We start from the raw sequence: 14,691 nt of genomic DNA, 5'->3' as shown, positions 1-14,691 counted from the left end.
CTTCCCCCCACACACGGCTGCCCTGTCACTCCAGTGATGTCATGAAGTGGATCTGAGTCCATTATCGGACACAGTCATTTGAATGATAACCGTCCTGCAACCCGGTCCTCTTCAACAACTTATTTTGATCCGCTTGAGCTCGTTTATGGTCGCTGTTTGTTTCTGACTATCAAATGCAGCGGTGGAGGTACTCAGTCCCTTCCTGAAGTACCGATATAACAATGTAAAACACTCCAGTGGGAGTTTGACTACAGGACTTTTACTTATAAAGTACAGTAGCATCACTAGTAAAATACACTAACATATCAAAATTAAAACCACTCGTTTTATAGAAAACTACAATGACCGCCTCACAGTTCTATGCCTCCCACAACTAGTCCAGGATTAATTAGCGTGTGAATTCTTGAGTTATGACCAAAAACATAATTAGTTTGGTCACAGTGACCTTTCACCACCAGAATATAGTCCAAGTCCAAGTGACTGTGCCACATTTAAAGCAATTCCCACAAGGTGGTGTTGAGATATCACATTCAAGAGGCCAAAAATGTGTTTTGCTAGGTCACAGTGACCTGACCTTCGACGTTTAAAATCCAAAATCTACTCACTTCACCCTGGAGTCCAAGTGAATGTTTGTACCAAATATGAAGGGATTCCCTAAAGGCGTTACTGATGTATTGTCTTCACAAAAATGTGATGGACAACCCAAAAACATAATGTCTACTGTAACTGGTATATTATCACATATTATAGATTCTGGATACAGCAAATATAACTGTATGTGCGATAAAATATTTACACCAGATATGTTTCACATTTAGTATTTCTAACAATTTGAGCTGCTTCCTCAGGCTGATTGACCGGTAAAATGAAGTGTTTGGGGTGACATAACCTTTGGTATCCTGCCAGGTGGCATCAAAATAAAATAAAAATGTGCTTAAAAACAAATAAGGTCAAACTGTCAAGCGAGACAGCTCGATTGCCCAGGTGCCTGTCCTGTAAAAACTATGAAAGACAAAATTATCTGCATTCATTTTAAGGACATTTACACTGTTGGGTTATCTTTTCTGACAGGAAAGAATTGGTTTTTTTGTTGTTGATTTTTTTTAACCCAACAGGACATAATCCCCAATCTGTCAACCATTTTGAAAGAGTGAGATTGATACGTAGGTGAACGTCCATAGGTGAATGTAATTGTACAAAGTGTTTATGTGCCCTGTTGCTCCTCACTCTGTGGGCCTCAGCTCTGGATCCTACCTCCTCGTTTTATTGGTTGGTGCATCTGAGGCCCTGCAGCCAATCAGTCCAGCCTATTAGTTCACCAGAGTATATAAAGACTCTCTCACTCTCTCTCATGGCTCTGTGATAGCCTTGTGTCTGGTTTTTATTAAATTTCAGTTATTTCTTCTACTTTAAATTGCCGTTAACGATTGAACCCTTATTTTATAACCTTGCCAGAAAGCTATGTAGAGAGTCATTTCTTTTCAACCCTCTTTTCTCCTGTTTTTGTGTGTTGGTAGGAAGTTTCGCCTTGTAACCTCTTCCCTTGTAGGTAGTTTCAGTTTTGTGGTTTTGGGTTGTTATTTTGGCCTGGGGTTTCCATAAAGTCTGAAAATTATGCTTCAAAGACTGAAAAAAGATTGAAGACGACTCCTGAAAAAAATCATTCATCTAGTCTTATATTACTCCCCTTCCTGCTAGATCAACCTGGGGTAGTAACAGATACGTCTAATTATAAGATTAGTAGAAGATTATCTCTGCAAACAATTTTTTTTTAAAAAAGCTTTCATTCAAAGCACATCCTCATTTGGCTTCAAGTTTTAATAGAATTAATCTGTGTGAACAGCTTCTTATGTTGAAACAACACTAGAAATATTACAACTTATTCTTTTAGTCAAGTAACACAAGATAATATAAACCAAGGTGTTTCAATCAGTGAAGTTATAACAACTACACAGATGTAATGAAGTTATTAAAGTTGGATTAATGTAAAAACATGTATATTATTTACACAAAAGTAAGTACAAAATGAGACACACCATTGCATGCATAAGACACAGCAAACAAAAACGAATTAGATGGATAGAGTCAAACTACAAAATTACAAAAAATGTGCAACACACAGGTGACTTAACTTGAAGGAACAAAAAGTATTGATGAATCAAAGTTAGTTGAGTTTGTTTCAAAATGATTATTCATAAGACTGGCAAACAGTAACATCTAATGATGTGCAGTCTTTACCATCTTCTTCCGCAAATGTTGAATTCAACTGCATTCAATACTGTCCTCCTCTGAGAAAATGCAACAGTTTTTCAGTCCTTAAATTCAGGAAAATGAATGGATCAACAAAACAATACCCTCGGTCTTAATTTCAGACCCTTGGCTATGACCCTAGAGTTCAGAGGGCTTCTTTAGAGTCTTTGATTGGGAGAAAGATCCAGAATAGTGAAAATGGTGAAAATGCTTGGCTTCTAAAGTTCACCGAGCACTTTCACAGTTTTTAGAAATGAAAAGAACCATCAAAACACTAGCTGGTTTGAAAATACATTTACACATTTACAGTCAGAGTTTGCTTTGCGTACTGATTAATTTCCCACCGTGCTTGAGGAGACATCCTAGGCTGCTGAAGACAGGTTACCGCCGATGTCAGCCATGATGCTGTGAATCCAAAGGTCCCTGTCCTCCAATGTGGTGTCCACCAGGTAAACTGTCAACCGGTGGTCCCACAGCTCACCTTTGACGTCTGACACCTCCCGCACACTCTCCACGTGAGCTACCAGCGCTCGCTTCTCCACGTGGTTTCTGAACAACATGGATGCCTCCTCTGACCACTGGTGGTGTGTCACACCTGGAGGACGAAGAGGAGGAGAAACAACTGGTGTGTGGACTGATACTGAATGTCAGGCTATCATTCAACTAAACTAGTTTACTTTATAGCAATGTATCAATAAAACAAGCTTGAAATGAGTATAGAACCAAATCAGAAGCATCCAGTGACTGCTTGCATTAAATGAGGACAGTTTCTTTTAATATTGAGAAATTCATAACTAATAATGTAGTGAGGAGTAGGGTAGAAAATATTTAACCTCAAAATAGAATTTGGTGGCGTTATCCCTCACATATAAATAACATTACTTAAATGGCTATAAAACTAGTGCAGCCATATGAAGATAATTACGATCAAACTCACCTGCCAGTTGTGCAGTGATAGCCTGGAAGGGCAGCTGTCTGAATTCCTCTATCAGGGGCTTGATGGAATAACTACGGACCAGCTCATGTTTGCCGTGGTCTAGCTCATAGACAGACACCAACCCATTGGCCAGAATCCCTTTCACCTGAACACGGTGCCAACTAGGTAGAGACAGGCATTAGTTGAGTCATCAACCTTCAGACAATAGCAACCTGTTGGTTTTACATTTTGCTCATCATTTCCTTACAACAGCACAAAACAGATATCTGATTTCCCCACGATTTACACAACCAGTAATGCCAGAGCACAAATCAAGATAATGCATTAATTCACAAACAATGTTGTCAAAGTAAATCCTTACACAAGCAGTGCTATTAACATGACTGCAATATCATAACGCATAACTGTTAATACTGTTTCAAGAAGATTTACAATATACAAAATGCTCTAACATCAAATGAGATTATCTACTGTTTAAGAAGCACTTGCAGTGTAACCTTGAGCTCCCTCACGTATCATTACTGACTTCTTATGGTCACCATAATGAGTTTAAAGAAAGATGTTACCTGGCTGACCAGCCAGTATGTCACATGATGAAATGTCTGTGATGGAGAAATATGACAAGCCCACTCTCACACAGTAGCCATGTGTGTATTAACAACACATCAGTCTTGCATGAGGTGCAAATATATTAAAATCACGTACTTCTTGTCTATTTTGGCAGCACAGACATCTCCTTTCTGGATGTCTGTGGTCGTGTTGGTCTTCCACGTCCGGTTATAATAGAGGACCATCTCCCCCATCAACACCACCAGCTTATGCAGGTCCTGCCATGGCTGCAGCACAAAGTAACCTGGGTGGCAGGCCACCGGCACAAACACATCAATATTCTGACCAGGCTGAAAGAAAGGGAGGAGCAAATAGAGGTGGACATCAACACATGGCTTATGGGAATTGGCTGTTTATTGGACATGCTGACCAATAAACTGTAAAATGTAATTTACATTGCTCATATATACAAGCTACATGAAAGCACGGAATTACATTCAACTTTAATACCTTACAGCCTACTGGCACAAAGAATGAAGTGCCAGTAAGAGTCTGCTTACAGTGAAGGCATCCAAAGCAAAGACTTAGTTATCTTTTTCTTGGAGAGAGGTCTTCAAACAAAGACATGATGAATCATAAAATAATAAAAAATGGTGGCATTTAGTAGCCTGAATTCAAGTAATGACACACTGAAGCAGTAAACCCCTAGAAAAGGTTTGTCCCCCTCCACACACCTGGGGGAGCGCCAGTGAGGGAGGCATTTGAAGGGGCTGCTTCCCAGTTTTGGTGGCTGTGTCCATGAGAGACGGGTCCTCTGCTCTGCGACAAGGCTGGGTTGAGGCCTTAACAACAGGGTTCTGGACTAAGCTGCTCAGAGTCAACTTCTCCACTAGAGCACTGAGACCTAGGCAATTGGAAAACACAGGTACATACAAAACACCCTTGAGTTTAGAGGTTTCAGTTAAGTTCAAAGTCAGTGTACTTAAACACAAATCAAATAACAACAAAAAAAATGTCTCACTGTCTCAATACTATGATTTCACAAGACAGAACAGTTTGGAGAACAAACAAAACTCAAAGTCTTTGTCTAGTATTACCTGTATGCTCGCCGCTGTTACTGCTTTTGATTGTGTTGTTGTTCTGTGTTGTGAGTTTCTGCCACAACTCTGAGTGAGCCAGCTGATAGTTGATGCTCTTGTCCAGTTCCTGACTGACAGCGCCAATGAAGAGGTACATATAGACCAGCCAGTCCCCTTTGTGCTTGTCTAATTTCACGATCTGACAAAGACACACATATACAAAGTCAGTGAGACCTTGAGGTCAGCAGGACTGTTTCACACTCCTGTGAAGACGCTAACTCATAACCTGAGCCATTAACCTCCTAGGACCTGGCCTCCACATATGTGGACCTCACATTTTGGATTCTCTAGACCACAATACTAACTTTTTCTCAACAATGGCCTGGTGACCACATATGAGGATATTATACTGCCACTCAGTAAACAAAATTTAAAACTAATGTCCTCATATGTGGACATCATTTTTCTCAGGTCCCAATCAGCCTAAATAGCAAAGAGAAATTAAAGATGCATGCCATGCAAGAGTTCGGGTCTTAGGAGGTTAAAGCTACAGCCTGTAAACATTCCTGTCTATCAGGCAGTCCTTATTTGTAAGTTTCATTTGCACAGTGTGTATATTTGGATTATAACAGAAGTTTAACTTAGCTGTGTGCTTAGCTTTATGTTATAGATGTAAAAGTACGTTACCTTCATTTTACAGTCTTGAGAGCCAAGGACGGCCTCCTTCACCCACAGAACAGCCTCTGGACTCCAGTCTCCCTCTGGAAATTTGAGGTCAGCCAGATGGCATTTGATAGCCTGGGCAGATCAAAAACTGTTCACCATTAGCATCTTTAGAAACAAAGCTTGTGGATATACTTTGCTGATTGAGCCTTTAAATAGTACAGACAGAAGGTTCAAATCAGTGAACAGGGTAATGGATGCTAGTCCATCCATTGGATTGGTTGGACTGGTTGGAGACCCCCACACTCAGTCAAACACACAAAAAACTGACCTGTGGCGGGATGATGGTGAAGTCTTTGAGCAAAAGAGGCGGGATCTCTCGGAGATCAGTCACCTCTACAGTCGCTGGGATACCCACGTCAATGTAGAGGATCTCCATCACTCTGTTGCTGTACATGTTGGTGATCTGAAAACAACAGGAACCATATCCCAATACATTCAATGTCCAAAATAAATAAGCTTCTCAAGAAAATACTCTTATGATTCTGATCTTTACCTCCACTCTGGACCACTTTCCTTTGTAGCGGGCTAGGCAAAACTTGCCACTGAAGGGTCTGGATACCAGGGATTCAGATGTCATCTGGTAGGAACAATTATGACGGCAGTTATAAAGACAAGAAAATTGGAGGTGGATATGACAACAAAAACAGCAGCTGTGGGAAACACTACATGTGTAAAACCCTGGGCAAAAGACACTGATCACAAACAAAAGCTGTCTCTGGACACCAAAACTGGTCACAGCATTGATTGGTGAGGATTCAGGAGCATGGAGTCTAAGCAAGAGGCTATCCTTAAAAAAACAGCACAGTTCACCCTCAACAGATCTGATTTTATTTGAGACATGGTTAGAAGACCACCACCTAACCTGAAATGTCAGAAATGTTTTTCGGAGTGATTTCAGGTAGAATTTTGACACAGATGCTGTATAACACCAGGAGCCAGTGAAGTAATTTAAGTACTGCAGTAATAAATCCAGTATTGCATTGATAATCACAGAGTTGGCTTGAACTTGTATGTATCCAAACTGCAACTACAGTATTGTATTTTTGATTCACTGTGTGTTTACTCTTGGTCTAAATATTTGGATTAAGTCATCCATGCTTTTATCACATCACATCTCCACCACTGTAAAAGCTTGTTTGTCTGCCTCAGTCTGCTCAGCTCTTAACACAAACAAGCTGTAGATCCCAACTTACGAGTCTGTTTTTATAAAGCATGCTGAACTGCTTTGAAAAGTGCTGTATAATTCAGTGAACTTACTGTAGTTATGATGATTAAATCGTTAAATTAGGTAAATTCAAACTTGTTTGTTATCATGACATGAAAGAGACATCTGAAAACTAGACTGCAGCTATTCTATATACTATACTACTACTGTAAAACTTGAAATTTTCTTGAACACTGATAAGTACAAGGGCAAATTTTTGGTATTTGTGTAATCTGAAGTCTTGTCTTACCTGGGAGATGAAGAAGGCCTCTGTTTTTTCCAGTAAACTGCTGAGTCTTGCTGTCCCTCTGGAGGGCAGCTGGCAGTGGATGATGCCATCTGCACACACATTTGTGACACACACATCCCGATAGGTAACATTTACCTACAGGCAACAGAAAATGTAATGTTAGACAACACAAAGGGGACTGATAACACACAATTATGTGTCACTGAGGGCTGACAAGTTGCTGGTTTAATTCCAAATGATGAAAACCTGCAGACTTCCTATACTACTGTAGGACAGTCCTGACTAATATGTTAATGGTACGGTACGGTAATAGCACCACGCAGTGGCAGCCCTGGTAAAAATATAAAAACCTCCCCTGGCTGCTATTTAATTGGCACATAAAAAATTGCTGCCCTAACAAGGGGGGGGGGGGGGGGGGGGGTTCTCTCTTTGGTCTTATGCATGCCATTACACGTGATTAACTCCACCAAACCTACAGTCAAAGGGTTGTTCATAGTCTTGTCCTGCAGAGTCTTGAGGCAGGTGGAGTTAATGTTGACGTCATCATCCTGCGAAGTGTCATACAGCACTGCTACAGGCATGTCCGTCTGTTGACATGGCTCTAATGTCTCCATCAGCAGTATCTTTGCGACTGCCAACTTGTCCAGGGAGGACAGGACCAGCGGATGGGAGCTGAAAGTCTCTAAACCTGACAAGAGGAAGATTGAGAAAAATGGGAAGAAGCGGGAAAAAGATGCAGGACTATTAATGACCCCTTACTTATACTGGTAAATGTAAATGTTTTGTCCTTCATTTACAGAAAGAGTGCTGCTGTAATATCTTTCACCAACATCAGACGAGCAAACACTGAACCTCATCTTGTATGTACCTGCGAGTCGAACATTAGTAGCCTGGAAGGGCAGACGGAGGAAATCCTGGTGCAGCTCCAGCAGATTACTCAGACTTGTCTCCACAGAAAAGCCATAGTCAACATAGTATACCTGGCAGGCAGACACACACACAAAAGCTCTTATGCTGCAGAAACACTGACCCATGCTGCAGCTACAGGATGTCTTCCTCCAACAAACTGTAGATTGTCATAAGAGGCCCAGCTCAGGTGATGCATCTACCAAAGTCTACATCAAATAGACCCTTGAACTGCCTTTAAAAACTATTCACACACATTTTTCGTTTAGAATTTTAAAACACAGTGAGTGTAATTAAGCTTTTTAGCATTGATTAACAGAAAAGTATTTTCAAAGTACCAACAACTTGACGACTAGCGACAATCAACTAGCGTAATGATTTACCTTAACTTTGTTAGGGGCCATAACCTCTGTGACCTGAGCCCTGGCCAGCTCATCTCCATCCTCTCCTCTGACTGCCACCAGCTGACCAACAACAGGTTTAGACAGATGTTGGTGGGGGGAGTCTTTGATGTAGAAAGAGCGCATTGCATCCTCCATGGCCTCCTGGGCATTGGAGTAGTTCTCACCGACATACCTGAACAGACAGACCAACTATTTTTCCAGCTTTTTCAACCAATGCATGGCAGCTTCAAAACAGTAACCAGGATATCGCCTCAATAAAATATGTGACTGTTGCAGTTTATTTTGCATCAAAATCATAAAGTTATGCTGTTTGAGATGCTCAACTTATTCTGCATATCCTAGTAAGCCTGATTGTGGTAACTGTGTACAAAGAAGAGATGAAAAATGCCAGAAGGAAATGTTAATGTCAATTAATGACAATCTACAGGTGAACTGCATTCAGCCGAACTTTTGATTATATTAGAAAATGTATGATATGGACAAATACTTGGTTGCTTGATGATCTCGGTGGATCGAAAAACATGTAGAGATACGTGTTTTAATCATTTCTCTTTTTACATATTTTGCAATGAGAAAAATCCTCAAAATCTATATATTATTCTTAAAAGGTTTTTTTTCTTTTTATTGGAAAGTTAACCACAATTGCACCATAAAAACTTTTTGATTTCAGTGACAATTTAAAGTGAACTAATGCATGATTGCATGAATAACATGTGTCCTACCTTACAGTAACAGCATTGCTGCTCTTAGCATCAGTAATCAGCACAGAAGGATACTGCTCTGAGGGAAGAACCAGACAGGGAGGAATCACAGGTCCCAGGACCTTTAGACCAGAGGGTAGGGGTTGACTTCTGAACTGCTGGCTTTCTTGGTTGTCTGTGGCTTCCATGTGTGTTTTGCTGGCGTTATACAGGATGGCCTGATCACAGGGAAATACATAAATGACAGACACATTAATAGATTCAAATATCTAACAACAAATGGGTAAGCAGGAAGGACGTCCCTGAGGTCCCTGGAGAGTTAAAGGTGAAAGTAAAAAAGAAATCACCATTAGAACAGTTAGAGGTAATCCCTGCTTTCTCCACATCAATCATCATTCCAACTTATCACTTGACTGAGAGCAATGTTCACTTGTCACCGCAAGAGAGTGAGTGTTAACTGTGAGAGTAAGAAAATTCATCTTCCAAGGTGACTTCACAGCACTGTGACTTTTAACTTCTACATTGTGTTAACTCTGGTACACACAGTTTCATCTTATTCACTTACCTTGTTCTTGTTACCTGGCATGGGGTACTCCACAGTGCACATATCCAGCAAAAGAGACAAGTTGTCCAGAACATGCTCTGGAAATGGCGTCTTGTATGTGTCCATAAACAGTTCAGGTAAAGCGTGGGCCCACAAACCGAGACTGTACTTGGACAGAAGTTCCTTTATTCTCTGACGCACCTCAGCTGACAAAGTGACAGCAGAAGATTTTGGGGGAGAATCAGAGGTCGGGGAAAAGGTGACCTCCAAAAGGGGTAAAATGTCAGGACCAGGTTGGATGGGGGAAGCTGCAGCAGAAGCACTGGCTGATGAAGTCCATGTAGGGGCTGGGGGCCGAGTGCTTTGGTAGTGGGTAGTTGTAGTCAAGTTGTGATTATTTTTACATCTGCCAACAGCATTGACTCCAAAACTGGCGAGTGGGGGTAGTTGTGGAGCAAGAACTGGGTTGTGGACAGGGCTGTGCGACGTGACTGAGGACAACAGCTTGCCTGAAGAGGCAGCAACAGGTTGTGGAGGAAAAATGAAAGTTGGCTGAGCCAAGGGGCTTTTGGGAGAAAGCCTAGGTTTAGGAACAGGGGAAGAGAGGAGAGGGAAGAGTTCTTCAGGTGTTGAGGGACATGAAGAAACTTGTGTAGTGTTAGCACTTGAATTGGTGGGTGATGTTGGAGGGGAGTCATTGACGCTACTACTAGGGACAACAGAAAGCTTGGGAGGCAGAGGAGGGTAGACCAGCCGGTCAACTCGGTTGGTGCAGGAGGGTTGCTCCACCTAAGTAGGCCAGATAAACAAGAGACAAGGAGAAGGAAAGAGATTTTGACTCCTTTTAATTCCTGTAAATTGAAGGTTGTGTATTGAAAAAAGGACTGAATGGAAATGATGAATTTCTGAATTCATTCTGAATGATCAAATTGTCAAAAAATTGGCCGATGTTGGACAACCATAACTGTTTCCCCAGCATTTAAGTTAACTAAATGGTATGATCCCGTGCAGAAAAAAATGGAACATTATTTTAAGAGTGAAACTATTAAACACTTTTAAAAATCTGATGGAAGCTCTGATTTCACAACAGCATTTCCCCAATAACCATGTATTGGATTTGATTCGAAGGAATCACGGTACCCATTTATTAAATATACACAGTCACACAGACACCCAATGAACTGATTGTAAATTGAATAAAAAGTTCCTCTCCGAAAAAAATAAGTATGGCTACTGTAGTTATAAACTTCAAAAGCATGCTGATGCTGTTTTTACATATAAAAATTACCGTCTCACCATACAAATGTGTGTCCATTTTTCGAGGTCTATGAGCACCTGAGGGTGGAGCTTCTGACCGAACATTTCACTGTAGACATTTGAAATTTTCGACATCCAAAGTCCACTGCAATACTTCTCCAGAAGTCGAGTTATCCTGCTCTGCACCAGCACCACATCATACAGACTAGACTGCATGGGGAGATACAAGGATTCATCACTACGAGCGTGTCCCCATGATGTTTTCAATGTTTGTTTTTTTAAATCACAAATAAATAAATGATATAAACACACAGAAAAACAAAACAAACAAAAATAAACAAAAAATAAATGCTGTGACATCACTGATTGGGGTGGGGCTATATACAAAAAAAAAAAAAAAAAACACAATTTACATATTAGGTCTTCTTTTTAATTTAAGAAGCCAATTTGTAATGACTGAATTCAGTATAACTCCTGGCTGGCAGCTCCTTAAGGTACTGCCTAACGTCATGCAGTGATTTCCAGTAGAAACGAGACACATAGAGCAGAGATAGATTTTTCTGTACCTTCGATTGGTTGGGTCTGGAGGCTTGTACAGGAGGCTTCTCTGTGAAAGATACTGCAGAGGAAGAAATAAATGCTAACAAGCTCTGATATCAGTGAAGAGTCTGCAGCAGATTGATTTCACTGGTTGTTAGTTAATCTGATTCTCATACTTCAACTTATTTATGTTTTGGCAGTGTTGTCAAATGATATTATTATACAGTGCTCTGCAATTACTTTCCCAGTGACGTGTAAAACAATCTGTTCAGACAGTACCTGGTGAAGATGACAATTAAGCTTATCTAGTATATCATTATCCAGACAGATGAGGACTTTTTTCTAAATCAGTTGTTACTGGCTATAAAAGGTCTGATTCATATGTGGTCCTTTGTTTACTATGATCCCAGGCCACTCTGCTGTCAAAACCCCCCACTACAGTGAGATGCAGTCTATACAGTACTGTCATACAGAAGTATTCAGTGGTCAAGTATGTTGTATTTAAATTGTTTTGCTTTTATTAATGTCAAAAGGGATTATTCTAAAATGTGCCATTCAGAATACATTTCCCAAAAATAAAGTCTACTTATTGTTGAAATTGTGTTATTGTTGGAACCCTTGTTTTAATGAAAATTACTCAAAAGTACAAATGTTCTAAAATATATAAAGATACAAACCAAGAGGGTCCGTCATACCTCTAGGCTTCTGGAAGTTTGCCAAGCTCTTCTCCTTCCTGTTGGCAACATAGAGGTGCTTTAAGCATATTGTGCTTTCCATAGCAACACTGTCATTCAACACAAATGTCCTACTGCAATTCGAAGTTGAAGAATAAGCCAATACAGGTTTGTCTCAAGGTGAATTCCAATATAATATTTATAATACTGCCTGATATAACAGCCTCATATCCCAAACTGTCCTCCCATCCCAGTGATATTTTAAACTCATCTGTGAACTGTTGTGCAAGTGGTGGGTGGGAGACTGAAATTACAATGCATTTTGGCATCAAGTATGTTCACCTGTCAGGCATGGGACATTGTTTCACAACTGGTTGAGAAGCCGGTTGTCGGTGTTCGACTGGTGTAATGGAGCTGAACCTTTGGTCCAACTGCCTGGTGTTTGGGCAGAACACAAGCAAATACTTTGGTTTAAGACAAAGCAATTAGGGAAGAATAAATCAAACATAATTCTCAATACCCCTTTATAAAAGGACATTTTGATTACAGAAAGCAGTCACTGCGTTGGATTTGAATGTTGTTCAACCAAGTCTTGAGTGTGGCCACAAACTGTAACACAGATACTGTCTACCTGTAGTCCCCTGATGCACTGAACCCTCTGTAGCCACCGTGGGGCTGAGAACGGTTTGTCTGCCGGTTAGAGGAACCAGCAGCCGAGGGCTGACGGAGAGAAGACCTTGGCTTCACTGAATGCGTGAAAAGAGGGATAATAGATCAAGTTAGATTATGAGAGCTGGAAAACAGAGTAATGTGTTGATGAATGATGAGGAATCACCAAGAGGGAATTTGGAGGTTCATGCTATTGCCTCTCATTCCTTCTCGTGACCCTAATCTACATTTCACCTGGGACAGAGACTCTTTAATATTGTTGCTACTCTCTTAATATAATGGTATTTGCAGAGATAGAGTCTTGCTTTATGAAACAAAGTCATGTTTTCCTTGTAACAAGTGTCTCCTACCATTGAGCATGTAGGGGTTGAAAGGTTTGAATCTCATCTTGCAGTTGATGACTTGTGAGTGACCAGATTTCTTGGAGCTCTTCTGCCTGGCCACCAGTTCAGCAATGTGGGCCGTCTCTTGGCACACTGCAGCAAAGCATTTCAACTGCAGAGTAGATTCATCGTTACACTTATAGACACATGCATTGCCTGGAAAAAGTGACAACACTGCTTAGGATTTTGCTAAATTAGCTGATCTACAAACAGCACTTTTGAGTTTCTCCAATTTGTGCTGATGCTAGCTGACCTAAGGCAGTAGTATAAGGATGCAAAAATATATGAGGTCAGCCCTCACCTCACCCATCCGGTACTCCAACCGCACCACAGAGGGGATATTTCTGAGGTACTCCTCCAGTTTTGAGTAGCCCAGCTTCTTTAACGGGATGAACTCTCCGCACAGTGACCGGTACTCTGACTGAAGGCTGTTAATAGACACACCTGCCTTGCTGGACTGAAGAACAGACCTCAGCATTTTCTTTATAGACTCACTGTCTGCCATTCTGGTAAATACACATTGAAACAGAAACACAGAAATAAAAAAAATCATCAAGGTGAGAAATGTACAATTACATCAGAAACCCCTGAGTGGGTGATTGCCATAATTTTTACACAAAAGGTTTCCATAAAAATGTGTTGTTTTGTCACTGGGTTCTCTTGTATTTCTGTCAAAGTTGGGGCCAGCCTATAAGAGCTATGTTTCTCATGACTTTTGAAGATACCAAGAGACAAAGGCAATATAACAAAAAACCAGCAGATTTGAGTCCACATTGTATAAGAATTTGGGGTAATGCTTTACAGTTTGTTGAGTACAGCACATACATATGAGACCTGAACATTGTTTAGGAATTTTAAAATCATGTAGAAAGTGAGCAGTATCTGTGACATGATGAAACCTGCAACGGACATACCTGATAATGAAAAACGTGTTTATACTTATTTACTCCAGCGATTTTAGTTTAATCCTGCTTGATGGCGACTAGTATTTAATGACAAATTTTGTAGTCCGCAACAATGGAGCCCCTCCTCAAGTTAGCAAAATGCGCTGGAACAAACCAGAGCTGTGCCCGTCATCCTAGATTTCAGATTCTCAAACAATAAATTTATGAGTTTAGGCATTAACGACCGATACAACATGACACGTGATTAAGTGTGTCTACATCCAAGTGCCTAAGATTTGTAGATCTAGCTTCTATGTGATGTTAAGCTGATCTCAAGCCTCACAGGTCCACTGGCCTTGTTAAACAGAGGACTTCTACCCGCTAAACTGTCTTGATGGAAGTTAACGATGAACAATGTGGCGTTGGCTAACGGCTAACTGTTAGCGCGTGCTGGTTCGTTTGCTGTTAGCCAAAATAAATTTTGTTATTCTTGACCAACAGTTGTCCTCGTACGAAGCAACAGCAATCATTGGCGACGGGGAAAACATTAGATCGAAAATGTTTGACATATTGTGGTATTTTCATAGTTTACCTGTAATTTTAAATTGCTCGCCAGACTTTCCTGAATCTTCTTTCGCCGAATTCAAACTCAGGGGTACGTTCACGCCCACAGGGTCAAAGGTCACTTCGACAATATATGATTTATTTGTTTGTTTATTATTTATTTTTGCTGT

General features: G+C 40.6%; 1 protein-coding gene across 2 annotated transcripts; it reads right to left on the bottom strand.

The window, feature by feature from the left end:
- Positions 1 to 1,928: 1,928 nt before the first annotated feature.
- On the bottom strand, positions 1,929 to 14,570 carry tdrd7a (tudor domain containing 7 a). Of its 2 annotated transcripts, none has more exons than XM_087175722.1 (22): positions 14,552 to 14,570; positions 13,375 to 13,592; positions 13,041 to 13,185; positions 12,653 to 12,767; positions 12,364 to 12,456; positions 12,043 to 12,080; positions 11,374 to 11,414; positions 10,847 to 11,017; positions 9,572 to 10,339; positions 9,028 to 9,224; positions 8,285 to 8,477; positions 7,864 to 7,975; positions 7,472 to 7,683; positions 6,996 to 7,130; positions 6,035 to 6,118; positions 5,810 to 5,944; positions 5,503 to 5,613; positions 4,834 to 5,014; positions 4,471 to 4,640; positions 3,893 to 4,086; positions 3,188 to 3,348; positions 1,929 to 2,845 (listed from the first exon to the last, which is right to left on the bottom strand). In XM_087175722.1, exons 2-22 carry the CDS (start codon positions 13,576 to 13,578, stop codon positions 2,613 to 2,615), a joined length of 3,693 nt encoding a protein of 1,230 aa, XP_087031848.1. In that variant the 5' UTR covers positions 13,579 to 13,592; positions 14,552 to 14,570; the 3' UTR covers positions 1,929 to 2,612. The 2 variants fall into 2 exon arrangements, with proteins under 2 accessions (XP_087031848.1, XP_087031847.1); XM_087175721.1 differs by lacking the exon at positions 14,552 to 14,570 and having other exon boundaries at positions 9,572 to 9,858; positions 9,913 to 10,339; positions 13,375 to 13,578.
- Between the last annotated feature and the right edge of the window lie 121 nt (positions 14,571 to 14,691).

This window comes from Seriola lalandi, unplaced genomic scaffold (genome assembly GCF_002814215.2).
Source record: "Seriola lalandi dorsalis isolate HSWRI2012SDOR001 ecotype SW California unplaced genomic scaffold, Sedor1 jcf7180002054486, whole genome shotgun sequence".
Classification (NCBI taxonomy): domain Eukaryota; kingdom Metazoa; phylum Chordata; class Actinopteri; order Carangiformes; family Carangidae; genus Seriola; species Seriola lalandi.
This window is presented reverse-complemented; position numbering and strand designations above follow the sequence as displayed.